Source organism: Syzygium oleosum, unplaced genomic scaffold (genome assembly GCF_021117445.2).
Source record: "Syzygium oleosum isolate NSW1041296 unplaced genomic scaffold, Sole_v2.1 Sole_v2.03, whole genome shotgun sequence".
In the NCBI taxonomy this organism is placed as follows: domain Eukaryota; kingdom Viridiplantae; phylum Streptophyta; class Magnoliopsida; order Myrtales; family Myrtaceae; genus Syzygium; species Syzygium oleosum.
In genome coordinates this window covers 20,712,479-20,731,376 of record NW_026607487.1, presented here as the reverse complement: position 1 = coordinate 20,731,376, position 18,898 = coordinate 20,712,479, and the positions used below count along the sequence as shown (strand labels likewise).

General features: G+C 42.8%; 2 protein-coding genes across 3 annotated transcripts; one reads left to right on the top strand and one right to left on the bottom strand.

The window, feature by feature from the left end:
* The first annotated feature begins 1,315 nt into the window (after positions 1-1,315).
* LOC115683760 (LOB domain-containing protein 15-like) lies at positions 1,316-3,002 on the top strand. Of its 2 annotated transcripts, none has more exons than XM_030608368.2 (3): positions 1,316-1,484; positions 1,918-2,182; positions 2,310-3,002. In XM_030608368.2, the coding sequence occupies exons 1-3, from the start codon at positions 1,432-1,434 to the stop codon at positions 2,790-2,792; spliced, it is 801 nt and encodes a 266-aa protein (XP_030464228.2). In that variant the 5' UTR covers positions 1,316-1,431; the 3' UTR covers positions 2,793-3,002. The 2 variants fall into 2 exon arrangements, with proteins under 2 accessions (XP_030464228.2, XP_030464229.1); XM_030608369.2 differs by lacking the exon at positions 1,316-1,484 and adding an exon at positions 1,513-1,794.
* Positions 3,003-4,848: 1,846 nt separating this feature from the next.
* On the bottom strand, positions 4,849-6,742 carry LOC115683866 (peroxidase 4-like). The gene is made up of 4 exons (XM_030608501.2): positions 6,480-6,742; positions 5,808-5,999; positions 5,547-5,715; positions 4,849-5,464 (listed from the first exon to the last, which is right to left on the bottom strand). The coding sequence occupies exons 1-4, from the start codon at positions 6,693-6,695 to the stop codon at positions 5,073-5,075; spliced, it is 969 nt and encodes a 322-aa protein (XP_030464361.1). The 5' UTR covers positions 6,696-6,742; the 3' UTR covers positions 4,849-5,072.
* Positions 6,743-18,898: the final 12,156 nt, after the last annotated feature.

The following is an 18,898-nucleotide window of genomic DNA, read 5'->3' as shown; positions in this document are numbered from 1 at the left end:
GGACCGGTGATGCTGCTCAATGTCATTTAGCATCTGTTTCTTCTGTCCCAATTTGAATAAGAAAGGTCGGCTGCGGAGATGCAATCTGAGATATGTTGAAGTGTGGATTTGCCTACAAATGGCGAATCCCATGATTTTGGGTGCGAAGGCAGGCCCAAGTATTTAAATTGACTGTTAGATCATTTTGAGAATCCACCTTCGGGTAGGTACAGTGTACATACACACTGGCCTGTGTAGAATATAAGTATGTTTACAAGTTAGGGTTTCGCAAATGGCCGTCATGGCCCTTGACATCAAGGATGTACATGGGGGAGCTGAAGTCGGAGCGTTTTACAAGCCACCGAATCCGGGTCAAACAAGGAAGGAGTGATGGCTCCATTTGTCTTAATATTTAAGTCAATAAAAAAATTCCTTATTACATTGAGAGCTAAAGAGAGGAGATGCTTTCAAATGCACCTTTATTTAGGTTTATATCGTTTTTCTTTACCTACTTTTGATGCTTGCACTCCATGAAAGTGGACCGTCTACACTACTATTACTTGTAAAATTTCTGCTTCAAGGAATCCTTGTAATGTCTGCAAAGCACTGTTTAGTTGATGCATCCGAACTCTCTTGTTGGATAGTTGAGAGGAAAGCTCATATAGAGTTAGTCAGATGATAAAACTTGCGATGCTATAGATTTGTAATGCTTTACTATTTCAAAAGATGCAATGGTTCAATTGCCCATTTGAAACTTTGAAACTTGTATTTTGAATATAATCATATCAATGATTTGCATGTGTTGCTGGCTAACTTCACGGCTTTCAATGGAGATGTTGATTTTAACGTCCTTCTCTCTCTCCGCCAAAAAACTTTCTAGCATCACTTCTTTAACCTTCAGCTTTTCTATTTTCTTTTGTCATAAACTTTTTCAGATGGAAGAAATCCTATTCGAACATATAAAGGGATCGCTCGATTTTTGTTTCCTTTATCTAGAATTCTGTCGATGGTGACAATCAAATATTGGTATTCGACACATGTCATACGGGATGGACGAAGCTTTTAAGGGGTACTAATGTTTAAGAATAGTTACTCTCTCTGGTGACTAACTTAAGAAAAAAAAGAAAAAATGGGAAAAAATCGAATTTATATATATACACACACCAATCAATCATATCGAATCCTCATATAAATTCACTATTGATAGTTAGGCTAGTTGAGAGAGAGAGAGAGAGAGAGAGAGAGAGAGAGAGAGAGAGAGAGAGAGAGAGAGAGAGAGACCTAATATAAGTACGGTAGAGAAGCCCCTCATAAGTAGCATATACTTGATTGCAAGCAACATACGAAAATGGAGAGGAGTCGAGGCTATTGCATTCCAAAGTCAATTGGCCTCGAAGGTAGACGAGAGCAAGGCACCCCGTTTTGCCCCTTAAAATAAGCCAAGACCCATAAATGGGAAATGCAAAAATTGGGAGAGACTATCGCATCCATATGCACACGTACTGGTATTTACCTAATTGATTGATGATGATGCTGCCTACATGCCACGATTGTCCCCAGTTGTTCCCTAACCTAATGTTCAGCACATGAACACCGATACCACTGCAATGTGATCACGTAATTACATTCTCTCTTTTCCAAGTATTCTCTCATAAAAATAGCCATCCGTTGACCTCGCTCCCTTTTGCCTCTAAAGCACTCCTTCCCCTCGTCCCTTTCTTCTTTTTCCCTTTCCTCCTTTTGATCTTCTCTCCATAGCCTTGTCTGCAAAAAGGAACCCCATTGAAGAATGCGTGCTTGAATGTCCATAGACGGGTACTGTCCAAGCGATATCGATCTGAATATATCGGCTTATTCTGTCTTTTTTTCCTGTCGTTTCTTTCTGTTACCCCCCTTCATAGGACTGACTTGTGTGATGATGGGGTTGGGTGGTGCTAGGGAAAGATCGGACGAGATAGCAAAGAAGATCAAGAGAGAGAAGGATGCAGCTTATGGTGATGAAATGGGAAGACGGCACATGATGTTGAGCCCGAGCTGCACCGGGACGCTCAACAACATAACGCCGTGCGCGGCGTGTAAGCTTTTGCGGAGGCGATGTGCCGAAGAGTGCCCTTTCTCCCCTTATTTCTCCCCACACGAGCCTCAGAAATTCGCCGCTGTTCACAAAGTCTTCGGTGCAAGTAACGTCTCCAAGATGCTCACGGTGGGCCACAGCTTCCTCTGTCTATACTAATGCTAATAGTCCATTGCTACCTATCAATTCCTTTTTCTCAATCTTTCTATTCTGATCACTGAACATACACGCACACATGATCTGGGATTTTCTATAGGAGGTAGCAGAGAGCCAAAGGGCCGATACCGCAAACAGTTTGGTGTACGAAGCGAATCTGAGGCTAAGAGACCCAGTGTACGGATGCATGGGTGCAATCTCGGCTTTGCAACAGCAGATCCAAACTCTGCAGGCTGAACTCAACGCTGTAAGAAATGAGATACTGAGATTCAAATACAGAGAAGCCGCCACTAACAATCATATTCAATCCAATGTTGTTGTTCCTCGTTCTAGTACTGCTCTTAATCCTACAGCTGCTTTGGTGGTTTCTGTTGTTCCTCCTCCAACCTTTTCTTCGTCTTCTTCTACTGCCGCACCTCCCGACCCCTCTCCTCCTCCTCCGCCACCCCCATCTTTAGTCATTCCCTCATCTTCTTCCTCCTCCTCCTCTTCCACTTCTTCTTTATTCACCACCTCAACCAGCACCACCACCTATAGCTCCATCTCTAGCGACACTAATGTTCATTACTTTGAGCAAATCTGATCTCAGAACCTTTTGATCACTGTTAGTATCCATATGGAAGCTATTGTACTAGATTATTTGACTTGCGCCTGTTCTAATTATACACAAGGTTGAGAAGAACCACTTCATCTTAGAGATTTCTTTGCAGCTCCTGTATTGTGATCTGATCTAGATTCCCGAGTAACTGTAATCTCTTTTTCTATGATTTGATCACGTCAAGCATTATTTCCACATGATGGATCCTGCAGTGATAATCATATTCTTATGCTGACTTATGTCCCACGTCATATTAAGTTTACCGACGGTAAATTCATGACCATAATAGAGACGTTCTGAGTCATATGTACTGATTACAATTTGCACATAGTCTCACGTATGTTTCAAGACCTTTACAAATCATGTGGGTTGCGGAAAAGTCAGCTGCAAGTTGTTCTTTAAGCTCAAGGGGCCGTTGAAGAACTGTTCATACTTCAAGACTGTCCTTTCGAGTGAGCATCCTATGTCGGTGATTCACTTTTCTTTGAGGTTGCAGCTCAGCCCTATCGCAAGTCTTCCGCCGGTTAAGATCATTTCGTGTGTGGCATGTACTTGCTTCATTAAAATTGAAAATGGGGGCGACATGGGTAATGAAAGCTTCTTTTGGGGCTTAATTCTGGATTTCTTTCAAATACCTTGCTGTACTGTTCATCTAGTCAAGCAATCGTGGAGTATCAAGTACATCATCTAGCTCATTATTTGTTTCCCGAAAAATTTCTTGATAACCTATTAAGCTTCGTGATGGTTGGGAACATGACTGACCTGGTGGCTCATCAGGCACCATTGGAGCCTACCCAAATGTCAAAAAGTCTAGGATGGTCGGGCTTACAGATGAAAGTCTGAGGACCCAACACTATACATGAGCAAACCTGCCCAAACTTAAGGTTTGGTAGGTACTTATATTGTCAGGGTTTTCATGTAAACGGCGGGCCTGATGTGTGGGCTTAGCAAGGTCGGGCCTGGTGATTGTACGGCGGTCTTCTTAAGGAAGTTTCAGTTTTTTTCCTATGTAGCACTGATACCGACATACGACACGCGATATGACATGATACGCAACACGTCATTTCTCAAAAAATAGAGAATTCCGACACATTGGAACACTTATATTAAATATATATTTTTATATATACATGATAAATTATCATTTTTAATTCAAATCTACAAATAAATATACACGACTTCTTCCTTCTTCCCCCCAACCCACCCACCACGACTTCTTCCCTCATCGAGCTACCATTACACCATCAAATCCGACACCAAGACAAACAATAGAAAAACCAAAGCCCGTGACTAGGGCACTCGGCAGAAACAGAGAGAGGTGTACCTTCTACCTGGCTGCAATGGCGAGCGGTGACCAGCGCGGAGAGAGCCTCGCGGTGGACCGGTGGTCGATGGAAAGAAGAAAGAAGAGAATTTGAGATGGGTAGGTCGTCGGTTGAGTGAAGAAGACAGAGAAAATAAAGACCTAGCGTGTTTTAGCTCTATTTCTTCCACCTTTATTTTTTTTTTAAATTTACATTTTGACCCATAATTTTTTGAAAATTTATAAAATTAACCCCGTACATGTCAGAATCGCCTGTCGGGATTCCACACTTGCGTGTCAGGGGCGTGTCCGGCACATTGACCGCATGTCGGAAATCCGACACCTGTTTGACGGCGTGTCGGTGTCCCACACAGACACGTTGGCCATTCCAACGTGTCGGTGCTACATAGGTTTTTTTCTAATTCAATGAAAGAAGAGTTTTCTTAATGATGCGCAGTGGTAACATAGAGTATGTTATGACTCGATTTGAGATCTGGCTTTATTTAATACTGAACATCTCGTAACTTCTTTAAAATGTCATGGACTTTTCAGGCCATTTAAATTGAACGGCAGTTTTTCTTATTATTGTAAAGTTGAGACAACATTTTTCAAATTTTAGCGAGAACGTGGATAAGTAACTCTTAAAGTCAAACAGGCATTTGTATGGCGACATTATTGTTGGTGCTCATATAAATCAAACTAGTCAATCGTATAAAAGTGGCATTTGCTATGGGTGTATAAGTCCAACGTTGAATTGTTCAAGGTTTTATTCCCACTGAGAAATCTCAAGTGCAGACTGGCTACAGAAATCAAAGTTACACTTTCTCGACAACAAAACACTTCCCCGTCGGTTTGGTTGGGGGCATTCGCATTGCATACTCATCCTGGTTTTTTGCTGAACATTAGAGAGAATAACCTCATCTTTTCCACAATCACGAATGGTGAGACAAGGCGTAGAGACTCTAATTGACCTTGCTACAGATCTTGCGAATTTCGCCTTTGGAACCCGTGAGGGGGTTGATGTCACCCATCTTGATCATGGCGGAAGCAAAGTCAGAGTTGAAGGTCTTGGGGTTGTTGGAGTACGTCTTGACGAGAGAGTCGGTGGATCCGCCATTGAAGAGCTCCTGGTCCGAGTGAAGAAGGCCCTTGTTGCTGATCAAGTTCTTAAAGTAGGCGTTGTCGAAGGCAGTGGGCGATTGGAGGTCGAGAGGAGCCAGATTGCTGTCCCCAGACCCAACGGTGCGGGGGCACTTGCCCTGCCTAGTCTTGGCAAAGGAGCTGTCGATGTTGCTGTCGGTGTATATGCGAGGTCTGAAGCTCGTGCACCTTGACTGCCCTATGGTGTGAGACCCTGCAATACACGCCCGTATGCATGACCCATGAGCGACCTAGCAATTGAGCGAGGCCAGAGACCGCAAATATTAAACACGTACCAGACAAGGCAACCATGTCCCTGGTGGAGAGGCCCTGAGCTTTGAAAGTAGAGATGAGGTTGGCGAGCGTTGAAGATGGAGGGGGAATGGCTCCGCTGTTGGCGACCGAGAAGCTTGCGGTCCTTGCGTCTCTTCTTCCCAGTTTCACTTCCCAACTTGGCCCGCCCAGCTTCAAATATCACATCGCCATCAATTGATATTAACAGTGTATTAGGAGCTCAGAATAAATGAACAATTAGCTATATCAATTTCAACACATACTAGGACCACCGAGTCGCGAGCGGCAATGGCTACAATGTCTGCACAAGAGACCACGCCTGGACAGGCGGACTCCACCTTGGACTTGATCTGGTCGATGACGTTGTATCCTCTTACCGAATTATTATTTGGACGGGCAGTCTTCTCCCCTTGGAACGAGGATGTGTCGTCCAGGAGTATCGAGCCATCGCACCCCTAATTTTTATCAATGCAAAACTAACCATGTCAAACCATGCATGTCTTTGAACAGGACTGACTCATCAACGATCCACTAAAAAGTAAGTGATTCCTCTTCGAAAGGTTCACACATTAAATATTGAAGAGCCGATGACGCTTTTTGCATAGCGATGGAGTTGGTGTCACTATTAATTTTCAAGTCAACTTAAAAAAAAACCTTTGTATGCATAGACTAGTTTGCATGAATGTTATCACGTTATCTTTCGATGGTAGATGGTATAGAAATCCAAATCGGCTTTTTTCATTCGAAAAGAAAAAAAGCGAGTGTATTCATAGAACTGATCATAGATAGCCTTTATACTGGAATTATGCAAACTCTTTCGCATCTTGTACAATAGAAGACTTGAGTTTTAATGGTAAAAATGGTTGTGGCAGGAGTGTATATGTGGGGAACAAGTAGAAATTTGAAAAAAAAAAAAAGGAGGAAGGAAAGATTACGTTGACGAAGCAATCATGAAAGAAGAGGCGAAGGAGAGAAGCACCCATGCGGCGCTCTATCGACACCGCAGACTGGACAACAGGTTTCACCGTGCTCAAAACATTGGGGCAACTTTTGGAGTAGAAGTTTGTAGAGAGTTGCGCAGAGGCACTTCCCCACGTGAGTGTGGTTAGAAAAGCTGTGGCGACAATTACCAAAATGGGATGACTAGCCATTATGTGGCGAAGGTGATCAATCGGACAAGAATGTGAACTTGTGTATGCGGGCTTTAAAGAGAGATCTCCTCAAGCAAGTTTGGTAGGAGGCGGTTCACCTAATCTCTCGGACCAGCCAATGCATGGCTTGAAAATTCCACGTTAGAGAAAAATACAAAGTGTTGAAAAGGAGGGGAATCTAGATTTTTTATTGAATTTTTTTACTGATGATGGATACGACAAATGAAGTAAAGATGAGGTTCTTAATTTTTCCAATTCCAGCGGCCGAAGGGCTTCAAAATGTCAAAAAGGTGTAGGGCCATCCCACGTCCATCAACCCTCTGCAAAATGCATGCATGCACTCCATTCCAGTTTCTTCCACTGTACTGTTTGCAGTTTGGTGGCGATCGACGTCGTGCTCGCCACCATACGTGACCATCTACACTTCTCTTGCTGGGAAGCGTGGCGTTCTCTCGGGGGTTAAGTGAAAGCATCGATAGTTTGTCCTCTTTTGAAAGAATTCCTGCTGAACTTTGATACCAAAAGTAATTACTGTTGTTACCCTTTTTCCATGAAAAAAATTCACTATGAGCATGTTTTGTTAACGTAATTTCGCTGTCATTTGAAAGACATGTTGTTCAAATACGTGTGTTTGTATGTGCAAAATAAAGTAAAGTTGTTTGACAAACCTGAAATGAGTGATCCGAATTTGACGATTGATCCGAGCCCAACGAATTCACGTTGTGTACTTAAGACAACTTGTCCCCTCTACCGGTACCCAAAGGTTGTTGAACAATTGCCTCCCAGAATAGAACGGATTGCCTTTCCTATGAAGCGGTACTCCTTCAAAGGAAACCTTCAAACGCAACTTCGCAAAACAATCGCACAAAAAATGACAATGATGAGTGTGCAGCAGAATGCCGTGAAAAAATGAATATGCGGAGAGATTACACCGAAAATGTTCAATTCGGTTCAGTCTTAATATTCATGAAGAGTCACAAGACTTCGTTTGGTCATGTGCGAAAATGAATAGTCACCAAGGACGAAAATAAAGAGTCACGAGCGGTTCCCGTTCGGTTAATGAACAGTAGCGAAGGCTCTCTTGAACCGGTTTTTGTTCGGGCAAACTGAACCTCACGAACAGACATGTCTGTCTGTTTGAAAAAAAAAAAATCGATAGAGAATGGACCTGAAACCGAGCCGTCCGGACAGACGGCGGCGGCGGCGCGCGCGGGGGAACCGACCTAGCTTGACGTAGGTCCTCTCTCTTCCACAAAAGTGGGGTACCCCTTGGGGCCAAAACCCATTTGAGAGGCTCCTCAAAATAAACCATCTCCCATCACCTCTTCTATCCTATGTGGGACACTTTCATCCACACACTTCTCATTCAATTCTATGGGATTTGGGTGCCAAAATCCCAACAATCCCCCACATGAATGAGAAGTTCAGATATCATGACTCTTCGTGTATGCATGAGATGCAATGTGCGATTATTCCATGAGAAAACGTTGCATCAGGATAAGTAGTCTGAGACTTTGAACTTTCCTTAGTGAAACCTATCGGACTTACTCGGTCAATCAGTAGACTTGATGTCTTTGAACTGTCGACCTTTGGTGTAAGCCTAAACAATAGAAATCACACAACTGTTTCTCGAACAAAGTTGGTTCTCACTGTTGTGTTCGTTTTGGCCATGAACACCGCCTGGTCTCATGAGTGTTTTAGAGAATTCGGCCTTTTTCAATTCTCACAGAAGCGGCCCTCACTTCACACTCACATAGGTGATTTCTGAACATATAGTATATCACATACTCAATTCAGAATCATTAAAAGCTTTTGCTTAACCTTCACATATTAGTCTTGTCTTCATCCGGGAATGAGTAAAAATTTGACAGTACTCTACACTGTCTTCATAACTTAGTTGTCCCTTTGAACCTAGATCTTGGGATCTCCAGTCAATTAGGTAGGGTTTCCGCTATGATGACTTGTTTATAGGCCTTAAACCCATTCCCCTTGATGTTTTCGCAACCATCTCTCTAGTTAGGCCTTTTGTCAATGGATTCGCAACATTATCTTTTAACTTCACATAGTCAATGGTGATAATTCCACTAGAAAGAAGTTGTCTTACTGTGTCATGTCTTCGACGTATGTGTCGAGACTTACCGTTATACATGACATTCCTTGCCCTTCCTATTGCCGCTTGACTGTCACAATGTATGCAAACAACGGGCACTGGTTTAGGCCAATTAGGAATATCTTCCAAGAAATTTCGAAGCCACTTTGCTTCTTCACCGGCTTTATCCAAAGCAATAAATTCTGATTCCATAGTGGATCTAGCAATACAAGTTTGTTTGGATGATTTCCAAGACACTGCCGCTCCCCCAAGTGTGAATACATATCCACTTGTCGATTTCGTGTCTTTAGTGCCGGTTATCCAATTTGCATCACAGTATCCTTCAAGTACCGCTGGATATTCTGTGTAATGCAAAGCATAATCTTGAGTATGCTTTAAGTAGCCCAATAAACATTTCATAGCTTTCCAATGATTTTCATTTGGACTAATCTGTAAATCGACTTAGCTTGCTCACAGCACAAGCTATGTCCGGCCTAGTACAGTTCATGACATACATTAGACTGCCTAGTATACTAGCATACTCATTTTGAGCCTTACTTTCACTAGTATTTTTTGAAAGATGTAAATTAACATCTATCGGAGTCTTTACTGGTACAATATCTAGATTCTTGCATTTTCCAAGAATCGTCTCAATATAATAGGACTGTGATAGAGCTAATCCTCCAGATGTCTTATGGATTTTAACTCCTAAAATAACACCTGCAACCCCCATATCTTTCATATCAAATTTACTTGTGAGCATGCGTTTGGTCGCCTTAACAACCTCACTATCGCTGCCCATTATAAGCATGTCGTCTACATATAAGCACAAAATGGCAAAACCATTATGAGTGTTCTTAACATATACACATTTATCACACTCATTAATCTTAAAACCATTCGACAACATGACTTGGTCTAATTTAGCATGCCATTGTTTCGGTGCTTGTTTCAATCCATAGAGTGACTTGATAAGCCGACATACTTTCTTCTCTTGCCCTGAAACAATGAACCCTTCGGGTTGTTCCAAATATATTTTTTCTTCCAAATCCCCGTTTAAGAAGGCCGTTTTAACATCCATTTGATGGATTTCAAGCCTATACACCGCTGCTATGGCAATTAGCATCTTTATAGATGTAATTCTAGTAACAGGTGAATAAGTATCAAAGTAATCAAGACCTTCTCGTTGCTTGTATCCTTTTACTATAAGCCTAGCCTTATATTTATCAATAGCACCATCCACTTTCATTTTCCTCTTGAACATCCACTTACATTGTGGTGGTTTATTACCAGGAGGAAGGTCAACCAATTCCCATGTATGGTTTGACAAGATGGATTCAACTTCACTATTGATAGCTTCTTTCCAGAACGGGGCTTCTGGCGAAGTCACAGCTTCTTTGAATGTCCGAGGCTCATTCTCTAACAGATACGTTAAGAAATCAGGTCCAAAAGACGTGGAAGTCCTTTGTCTTTTACTACGTCTAGGTTCATCCTCCATTGGATCACTTCTAGATATAGTATCTCGAGGCCTCTTATGTAACAGCCCGAATTTCGATGTAATTCTGGGATCAATAAAACTGATATTATTTCGCATTTCATTTTAGTAAGTCTCGCCCAGAGCTGATCACTCTCGGGAATACTAACCAATGGGATATGGTTAACTAGAAAACGATACGTGGACAGGGGACCCTATCGTGAAACGGACACCGATCATGAGAGACGCTGAGGGAATATTTTGGGCCCACGTGTGCCGATCGTAGGAAAGGGTACTGGATTGGGTTTGGCCAAGGCCTACGATGTACAATAGGGACGCAGGTGATTCTGCAAGACCGAAAGTACATGTGGCCAACCAGTCCTGAACTCGAACCGAACGATCGTGACCTCTGGAACTAGTGATAATTTCTCATTCTCTCAATGATCGAGACCATTACGATACTGATAGCCTTAGGTCGATACGCGTAACCTCTAAATAGCCGCCCGTTAGTGAGAGACCCTGAAATTGAAAGTTTAGCGAGTTTTGTTCACGGAATTGGGCCCGGATTTCGGTGTCAATTTTCGAAGGCTTAAGAGACTATTTTTGGGAATTTGACGTCATATTACGCTGGCCACACACGTTTGGAGTTAGTACGAGTAAAAATTGGAATTTCGGTCCGGGGGTGAAAAATTACGATTTTGCCCCTCGGGACGCCAGCGTTGCTTTTCGAGGCCAAATGAGGTTATTTTTCGAGGCCGACGCCATTTTTGGGTGGCCACGCATACCAGGAGTCGTTATGGCCAAAAATTGGAATTTCGACAAAAATTTGTAAAATAATATTATTTTATTCCCGAAACTTTGCAGTCGATTTTCGCGGGCTTAAAAAGTGAATTTCGCGATTCCGACACCATATTATGTTGGCCACGCACATATGAAACACATGTGCGAAAATTGGAATTTCGCCCCGGGACCGGAAAAATGACGGTTTTGCCCAAGGGCTAATTTTTGGTCCGAATTTTTGGGATAATTTTGGGATAATTACCAGAGGTTATCAGCTGCATTATTGGCCTTATTGACCCTTTTGCTCCTTACTTTTTGGATAAGATTAAATTAGAACCGTTAGATTAGGGGCGTTTTGGTCAAAACCGCCGGATTTGCGACAAGTGTCGCCCCTAGGCTGCCATGTTTGACCAAGATAATACCCTCTCTCTCTCCTCTCACCTTCACTCTCAGCCAAGATTACCAGAACAGCCCTCTCTCTCTCTCTCTCTATTTCTCTCATTTTCTCTCCCGGCCAAGCTTCACCAGAGCACACCGCGGGCCACTGGAGCGCCGCCGCAGGCCGCCGTGCCCCGCTATCGACCACCACAGCCCCCAGCCTCGGCCTTGTCCCTGTCCGACCCATTTCTCTCTCTCTTTCCCTCTCTTTTTCTCTCTTTTTCTCTCCCGGGTTAGCACCGCCGCCACGTCGGAGCCTCGCCGAAGCTCCGATCGCTGTTCCGTCGCCACCCAGCCGTCCAGCCACGCTGTACGACGCCGACCATACCCGTCCGTACAGTGTCCCCAGTACGGACGGATCGGTCAGAAGGCCAGACGGTCGCCGTCCGTCGACAAATCGCGCCGCGGCCACCGGCACCTCGCCGCCACCGTTCCCAGCATATCCCCCGTACAGTGTCCCGTACAAGGAGTACTGTTCACTGCGTCCGTACGGTCACTGTTCACCCCGTCCGTACGCCGTCCGCCGGAAATTCCGCCGCCGGTTTCACTGTTCACCAGTGATCGGCCGCCGTTCCCCGTCGTCGTAACCTTGGATTATGTGAGTAAAATTCCTAAACCCGGATTAGGATTGATAGTGCGATTTTCTGGACTGGCTTAGGTATTATCGGTGTATTTTGGACAGGTTTGGGTAGTATCAGTGTGTAATTCGGATTGGATTGAGGATGGTTTGGTGGAAATAACATCCGAGGAAATTAGTGGGATTATTACGATAATTGTTGGGCCCGGATTGAGGAAATAGCGGCTGTCCATATTTTTTTAGGAATGTACCGGATTATAATGAACAGCAAGAATTTTTAGCTGAATGGCCGGGATTACCCGGAATGATTGGCTGTTGATTGATTGGTGATCAATTGTGTTTAATTGTGAAATGCCATATTGCGTGCTTGTGTGGCTGAATCGTGCGGAGTGTGATTGGCCAATTGATGGCTTGAATTGTGTATTTGGAATTGGGCCGCACGGTATTAATAGGTCAAGTAAGCACGTGGCTTGTGAATTAGGCACTGTGGAATGACTCTGATTGAACTGTGTGCATGTGCCTATGTTATGTGGATGCTCATGTTGCATTTCATGGCACGCATTATGAATGCCGAGAACGAGGCTTGTGATGAAATTGTGTGAGACTGCGTGCCTGTCATGAGCATGTGATCACCTAAAATACCATGATGCGTGTTACGCGGGGTTCAGATAATAATGGGTTGTGTGATCACCTAAGGGCCTTCGGGTCGTGACCTTCGGGTCGATACCGTCCTCATGCACTTTGAAGCAGGACGATGCCCGGTACGTCCGGAAGACGACCATCCCCATACACTTTGAAGTAGGCTCTGGTTCGTAAGGAGATCAGTGTTGCGCCTCATGCACTTTGAAGCAGGCTAGAGACACTGGGCCAGATCGGTTGCTGCGCCTCATGCACTTTGAAGCAGGCTAGACGCACCGGGCCGTGAATGTTATTGACTCGAGTCGTCGTAATAAATAATAAATTGGGCGATTGCCAGTGTGGGCCGGGAAATGCACGTGACCTGTCGACGACATTTGCATGCATAAACATGCATGGACTGGCATGCAAGTGTGTGAGACTCGGTGCATGAGCATGTGATTGGCGTACGTGTGATAATGTGTGCCACGTACGTGCCATGATTATTATTTATTGAACTGCCTAACCTGCAGGGTCAGAGAATTATTTGATTTTTGTTGCATTATGGTTTCAAATATTTATTTCCGGTCAGAAGATTGCATGCTAGCCTAGCCTAGGTTTAGGGGTTGAACTCACTGAGATTCGTCTCACGGTTGTGTAAACCGAAACTTTTCAGACCCCCGACCATAAGGATGGAGAGACCACCGCCTCTTTTTGGGATCCCTCTGCAGATCCGGCAGTATACGACTACCTACCCCTCAGGAAATGGGGAGGCTTTTGTGAGATATCGATCTGAAGTAGTTGTGAATATAAGCGAGTACTTTTACCAGAAATAAGAGTACGTGGCATGGTGCCACCGGGATGCCAACGGAAATGAAGGAGAGCCCCTTAGGACCTTTGATATCCCGATCGATGATACTGGGTTGATGCAGCCAATTATAGCTGCTGGTGAGGTGATAGACCCTGAGGCCACGCCCGAGTGGATGAGGCAGGAGGAAGAGATGGATGAGGAGCCTGAAGTATTAGCGGAGGACCCCGAGCCTAGGGATGAGGAGGAGGATGACGAACCCGAGGCCATGGAGCAGGACATAGAGGAGGACGGAGAGGTTGCAGAGCTGGGATCAGACGAGGAGAGGTTCGAGATGTACCTGGACCCGGATTTGGAGCTGGACTCCGAGGACGAGTGAGCTCAAGCCATGGATTCGGAGGAGTCGGGGACTAACGAGGATGCCTCCGAGGAGCTGTCAGATGATTCTACTGAGTCGTCTGATCCTGACTGGGAGCCATAAAGTCGCCCCGTGTCCTTAACTAGTAATGAGGGCCGATACTTTTTGGATTGTAGCCCTCTTCCCAAGTTTGAGCATAACCTCCCTAGCCGCTTACCACTTTTTGACCAAGTGGCTACTGATCATATGTGCCTTTTTGGTTTGTACTTGTAAATATTGTACAAAGGGTTTTTAATAGTAATATAAATGTGTAATTATTTTCTTCGATGGTTTTTTTTTTATGTATGGCTATCCTTGGCTCATATTGTAGTTGTCTGGATTTGTTTATTTTATGCTTCCGCTTGTGTTTGATCTCTGTATGGGTGTGGGTCGGCGACGCTTCCTGGGACGTCGCAGTCAAACGACCGAAGGTGGGATGCTCGCGTTTCGTGGGGTACGGGGCGTGACATTTTATTATTATCAATTGGCTCATATACTATGTTATAACGAAATATATTTTCAAAGAACGAAGCGTCCCTTGATTCAATGATCGTATTAACATGTATATCTGGGATCTCTGACTTGTGAACAAGAAAATGATATGCATTGCTATTCTGAGCATATCCGATAAAAACACAGTCAACAGTCTTTGATCCTATCTTAACTTTTTTAGGTTTAGGAACCGCAATCTTAGCCAAACACCCCCACAGTTTGAGATAATTCAAGTTAGGCATTCTGCCTTTCTATTTCTCATAGGGAGTTTGTTGTGTCTTTCTGTGGGGTACTCTATTTAAAATAAAATTCGCCGTCAAAACAGCTTCCCCCCACAAATTCTGTGGTAAACCGGAACTATTCAACAATGCATTCATTGTTTCCTTTAAAGACCGATTTTTCCTTTCCGCCACTCCATTAAATTGCGGCGTATAAGGAGGAGTAATTTGGTGAATAATACCAAACTCAGAACAAATTTCTTCAAAAGGAAATTCATGTTCACCTCCTTTGTCACTCCTTATTATTTTAATTTTCTTATTCAACTGAGTTTCAACTTCGGACTTATAAGTTTTAAAAGCATTCACAGCATCATCTTTACTACTAAGCAAATAAATATAATAATACCTTGAGCAGTCATCTATAAAAGTAATAAAATACTTCTTACCACCCCTTGTCGGTATTGCTTTCAAATCACATAAGTCTGTGTGTATTAAATCTAAAGGTTCTGTGATTCTATTATCTATAGAATGAAACGGAGGCTTAGAAAATTTAAATTCAACACACACTTGACACTTTTCAGTTGAACAATCGAATTTTGGCAATAACCACATGTTCATTAATTTCTTTATTGACTTATAATTAACGTGTCCTAATTTAGCATGCCATAAATTAGGAGACTCAAGCACATAAGCAGAAACAACTTTATTCATAACATCATTGGGTACAACAGTCATTACATTCAACTTGAAAAGACCATCACTAAGGTAACCCTTTCCTACATACATCTCATTCTTAGAGAGTACAAACTTATCAGACACAAACACCAACTTGAAACCATTCTTGCTAAGAAGAGATCCGGACACTAAATTCTTACGTATGTCTGGCACATATAGCACATTGTTTAGTGTCACAACTTTCCCAGAGGTCATCTTTAGAGCAACCCTTCCAACACCTTCAACCTTAGAGGTCGATGAATTACCCATATAGAGTTTTTCATCACCTTCCATAGGCATGTAAGATGAGAACATTAATTTATTGGCGCAAATATGACGAGTTGCTCCAGTATCAATCCACCATTCTTTGGGGTTTCCCACCATGTTGCACTCGGATATCATAGCAGTAAGATTGATATTATCAACACCATTGGAAATCTGTTCCACCACATTCGCCTGGGTCACCTTCCTTTTCTTGGCTCTACAGTCTTTGGCACGATGTCGAGACTTTCCACAATTGTAGCATTTGCCAATGAATTTTTTCACGCCTTGGGTGGATCCCTATCCATAGTTTTTCCTCTTCTTGTTAGGTTTTGATCCTTCTTCAACAACGTTGGCCCTTGAGACCGCCAGATTGCTGCCAACTTTCTTCTCGGAATTCCTATTGTCTTCCTCTATCCTCAATCGAACAATTAAGTCTTCAAGTGATAATTCCTTTCTCTTGTGTTTGAGATAATTCTTGAAATCTTTTCAAGACGGTGGTAACTTTTCAATGAAAGCAGCCACTTGAAATGATTCACTAATCATCATACCTTCAGCATGAATGTCATGCGTGATCACTTGAAGTTCTTGAACTTGACTTAAGACGATTTTAGAATCTACCATCTTGAAGTCCAGAAATTTGCCGACGATGAATTTCTTCAACCCAGCATCTTCCGTTTTGTATTTCTTGTCCAAACTTTCCCACAACTCCTTAGCCGTTTTTAGCGGACTATAAACGTTGTAGAGGGAATTGTCCAGACCATTGAGGATGTAGTTACGACACAGAAAATCAGAATGCTTCCATGCATCTATAGCAGCAACCTTTTCCTTGTTTGTCTCTCCTTCATCCAACTTCGGAGCATCCTCCGTGAGGAACCTTGCCAAGTTCAATGTAGTGAGGTAGAACAACATCTTTTGTTGCCATCTCTTAAAATCAGCCCCATTGAACTTTTCCGGCTTCTCTCCATGAGTTGGAACAGACGCAATAGGCGTCGTCGATGTTGTAGCCATTTCTGACACGAAGACAGAAATGATTGAGAATGTAACTATACAAACACAATAATACAAAATTGTCTTAAGATTGTTGTTCAAATACGTGTGTTTGTATGTGCAAAATAAAGTAAAGTTGTTTGACAAACCTGAAATGAGTGATTCGAATTTGACGATTGATCCGAGCCCAACGAATTCACGTTGTGTCCTTAAGACAATTTGTCCCCTCTACCGGTACCCAAAGGTTGTTGAACAATTGCCTCCCAGGATAGAACGGATCGCCTTTCCTATGAAGCGGTACTTCTTCAAAGGAAACCTTCGAACGCAACTTCGCAGAACAATCGCACAAAAAATGACAATGATGAGTGTGCAGCAGAATGCCGTGAAAAAATGAATATGCGGAGAGACTACACCGAAAATGTTCAATTCGGTTCAGTCTTAATATTCATGAAGAGTCACAAGACTTCGTTTGGTCATGTGCGAAAATGAATAGTCACCAAGGACGAAAATAAAGAGTCACGAGCGGTTCCCGTTCAGTTAATGAACAGTAGCGAAGGCTCTCTTGAACCGGTTTTTGTTCGGGCGAACCAAACCTCACGAACAGACATGTCTGTTTGTCCAAAAAATAAATAATTTATTAATTTCTAACAAAACGTGTCTGTTCGAAAAAAATAAAAAAATAAAATAAAAAACCGATAGAGAATGGACTTGAACCGAGCCGGCCGGCGGCGCGCACGGGGGAACCGACCTAGCTTGACGTAGGTCCTCTCTCTTCCACAAAAGTGGGGTACCCCTTGGAGCCCAAACCCATTTGAGAGGCTCCTCAAAATAAACCATCTCTCATCACCTCTTCTATCCTATGTGGGACACTTTCATCCACACACTTCTCATTCAATTCTATGGAATTTGGGTGCCAAAATCCCAACAAGACAAACTTCAGATAAAATTCACAAATGCTCATGTACTAGAGTCGGTTTGCCAAGGAAACATTGTCATTGCTGTTTCTCATTTCTATGGAACAAAAACACAAAGCATTGTATCAACCAGTGTAAGCCTGGCCCCCCTAAATTTTTATACTAGCTAACAAGATAATTGTCCAAAAAGTCATAAACTTATGGTACGATGGTCAATTCAGTCCTAAAAATTTCGAAAAAAATATTAAAAAATTAATAAATTTTGTCCACGTCAGCGAGAGCCGTGCCATGTCGGACAGTCGGCATCCACGTCAGCGAATATTTGGCCAAAATTGGCCAGTTGGACTGCGTTGACAAAACGTGAAAATGTTTAAGACTAAATTGGCACAATTGAAATGTTTATGATTGAATTGGCAAAAATGCAATAAATTTAGTACAGTTTTGAAAATTTTCCCAGTCTTCTTTACAAGATTCAATTTGTAATTCACCAATCTCATAACCTTTCTGTACCCCCATCTTTGCCGCCCACAACCATTGATATTGGCCACTTCTAATCTTATCCATAATCACTAGTCATTTTACCCCGTCTATTAGCTGGTTTTTTTTTATCCACCCACTGTCAATACTTTTTCTTTAAAATTGATGCTTGTGATTTTATTTTTGAGAGATAGAAAATCTCATCATCGTCTTTTTTTCTATGACAAAGAAGTTTAATTAATTAGGTAGGTAAACTTGAGTCAAAAGATATCTCACTAACTTCATGGGCCAAGTAAAACCCGAGTGGAGTGGATTGTCCAAACACGAACTTGTTTGTACTTGGTGGTTCGAGGAATCGAATACATATGATATGTCTAATTCATATAGATAAGACGGATCACTAAATCAATCCTGTTAGTCTTATCCGAAATCTTCTCTTACTGTTACTACCTCACATTGTATAGTACACTAGCAGCTAATACGAAAAGTTTTGGTGGAAGGCAATCATGTTATTATTATTCAATGGCAGAAATGGAACGGACTCAATTGGGCGCATGTAAGATTTGCCCCGGTCAATCATGTCATGCTCCATATACTAAATATAGATGTACATATAGACACAAGTAATAAGCGGACGATTGAAAAACATCGCCACGACGGAGAAATTGGAGGATGAGGAAAGTAGGATAGAAAGGATCAACACGAGATGGAGACTAAGAATAGGGAAAGCAGAACCGTACAGTTTAAAAACGATTTTCATCAATATCACAGTCGCTGTCGTTAAATCAAAGAATCTTTTCTAGAGAGAAAGGCAAAGACGGGTGTGGCCCTCTGTTCTTTCACGTCCCTCTTTTCTAGAGAAAGGCAAGGATTTCCTGTGAGCAAACATTCAATCGAAGTAAAGGACATGGTTAACGGGAGAAGACCGGGAGCCAATGCCTAAACTTTGAGGAGGGATG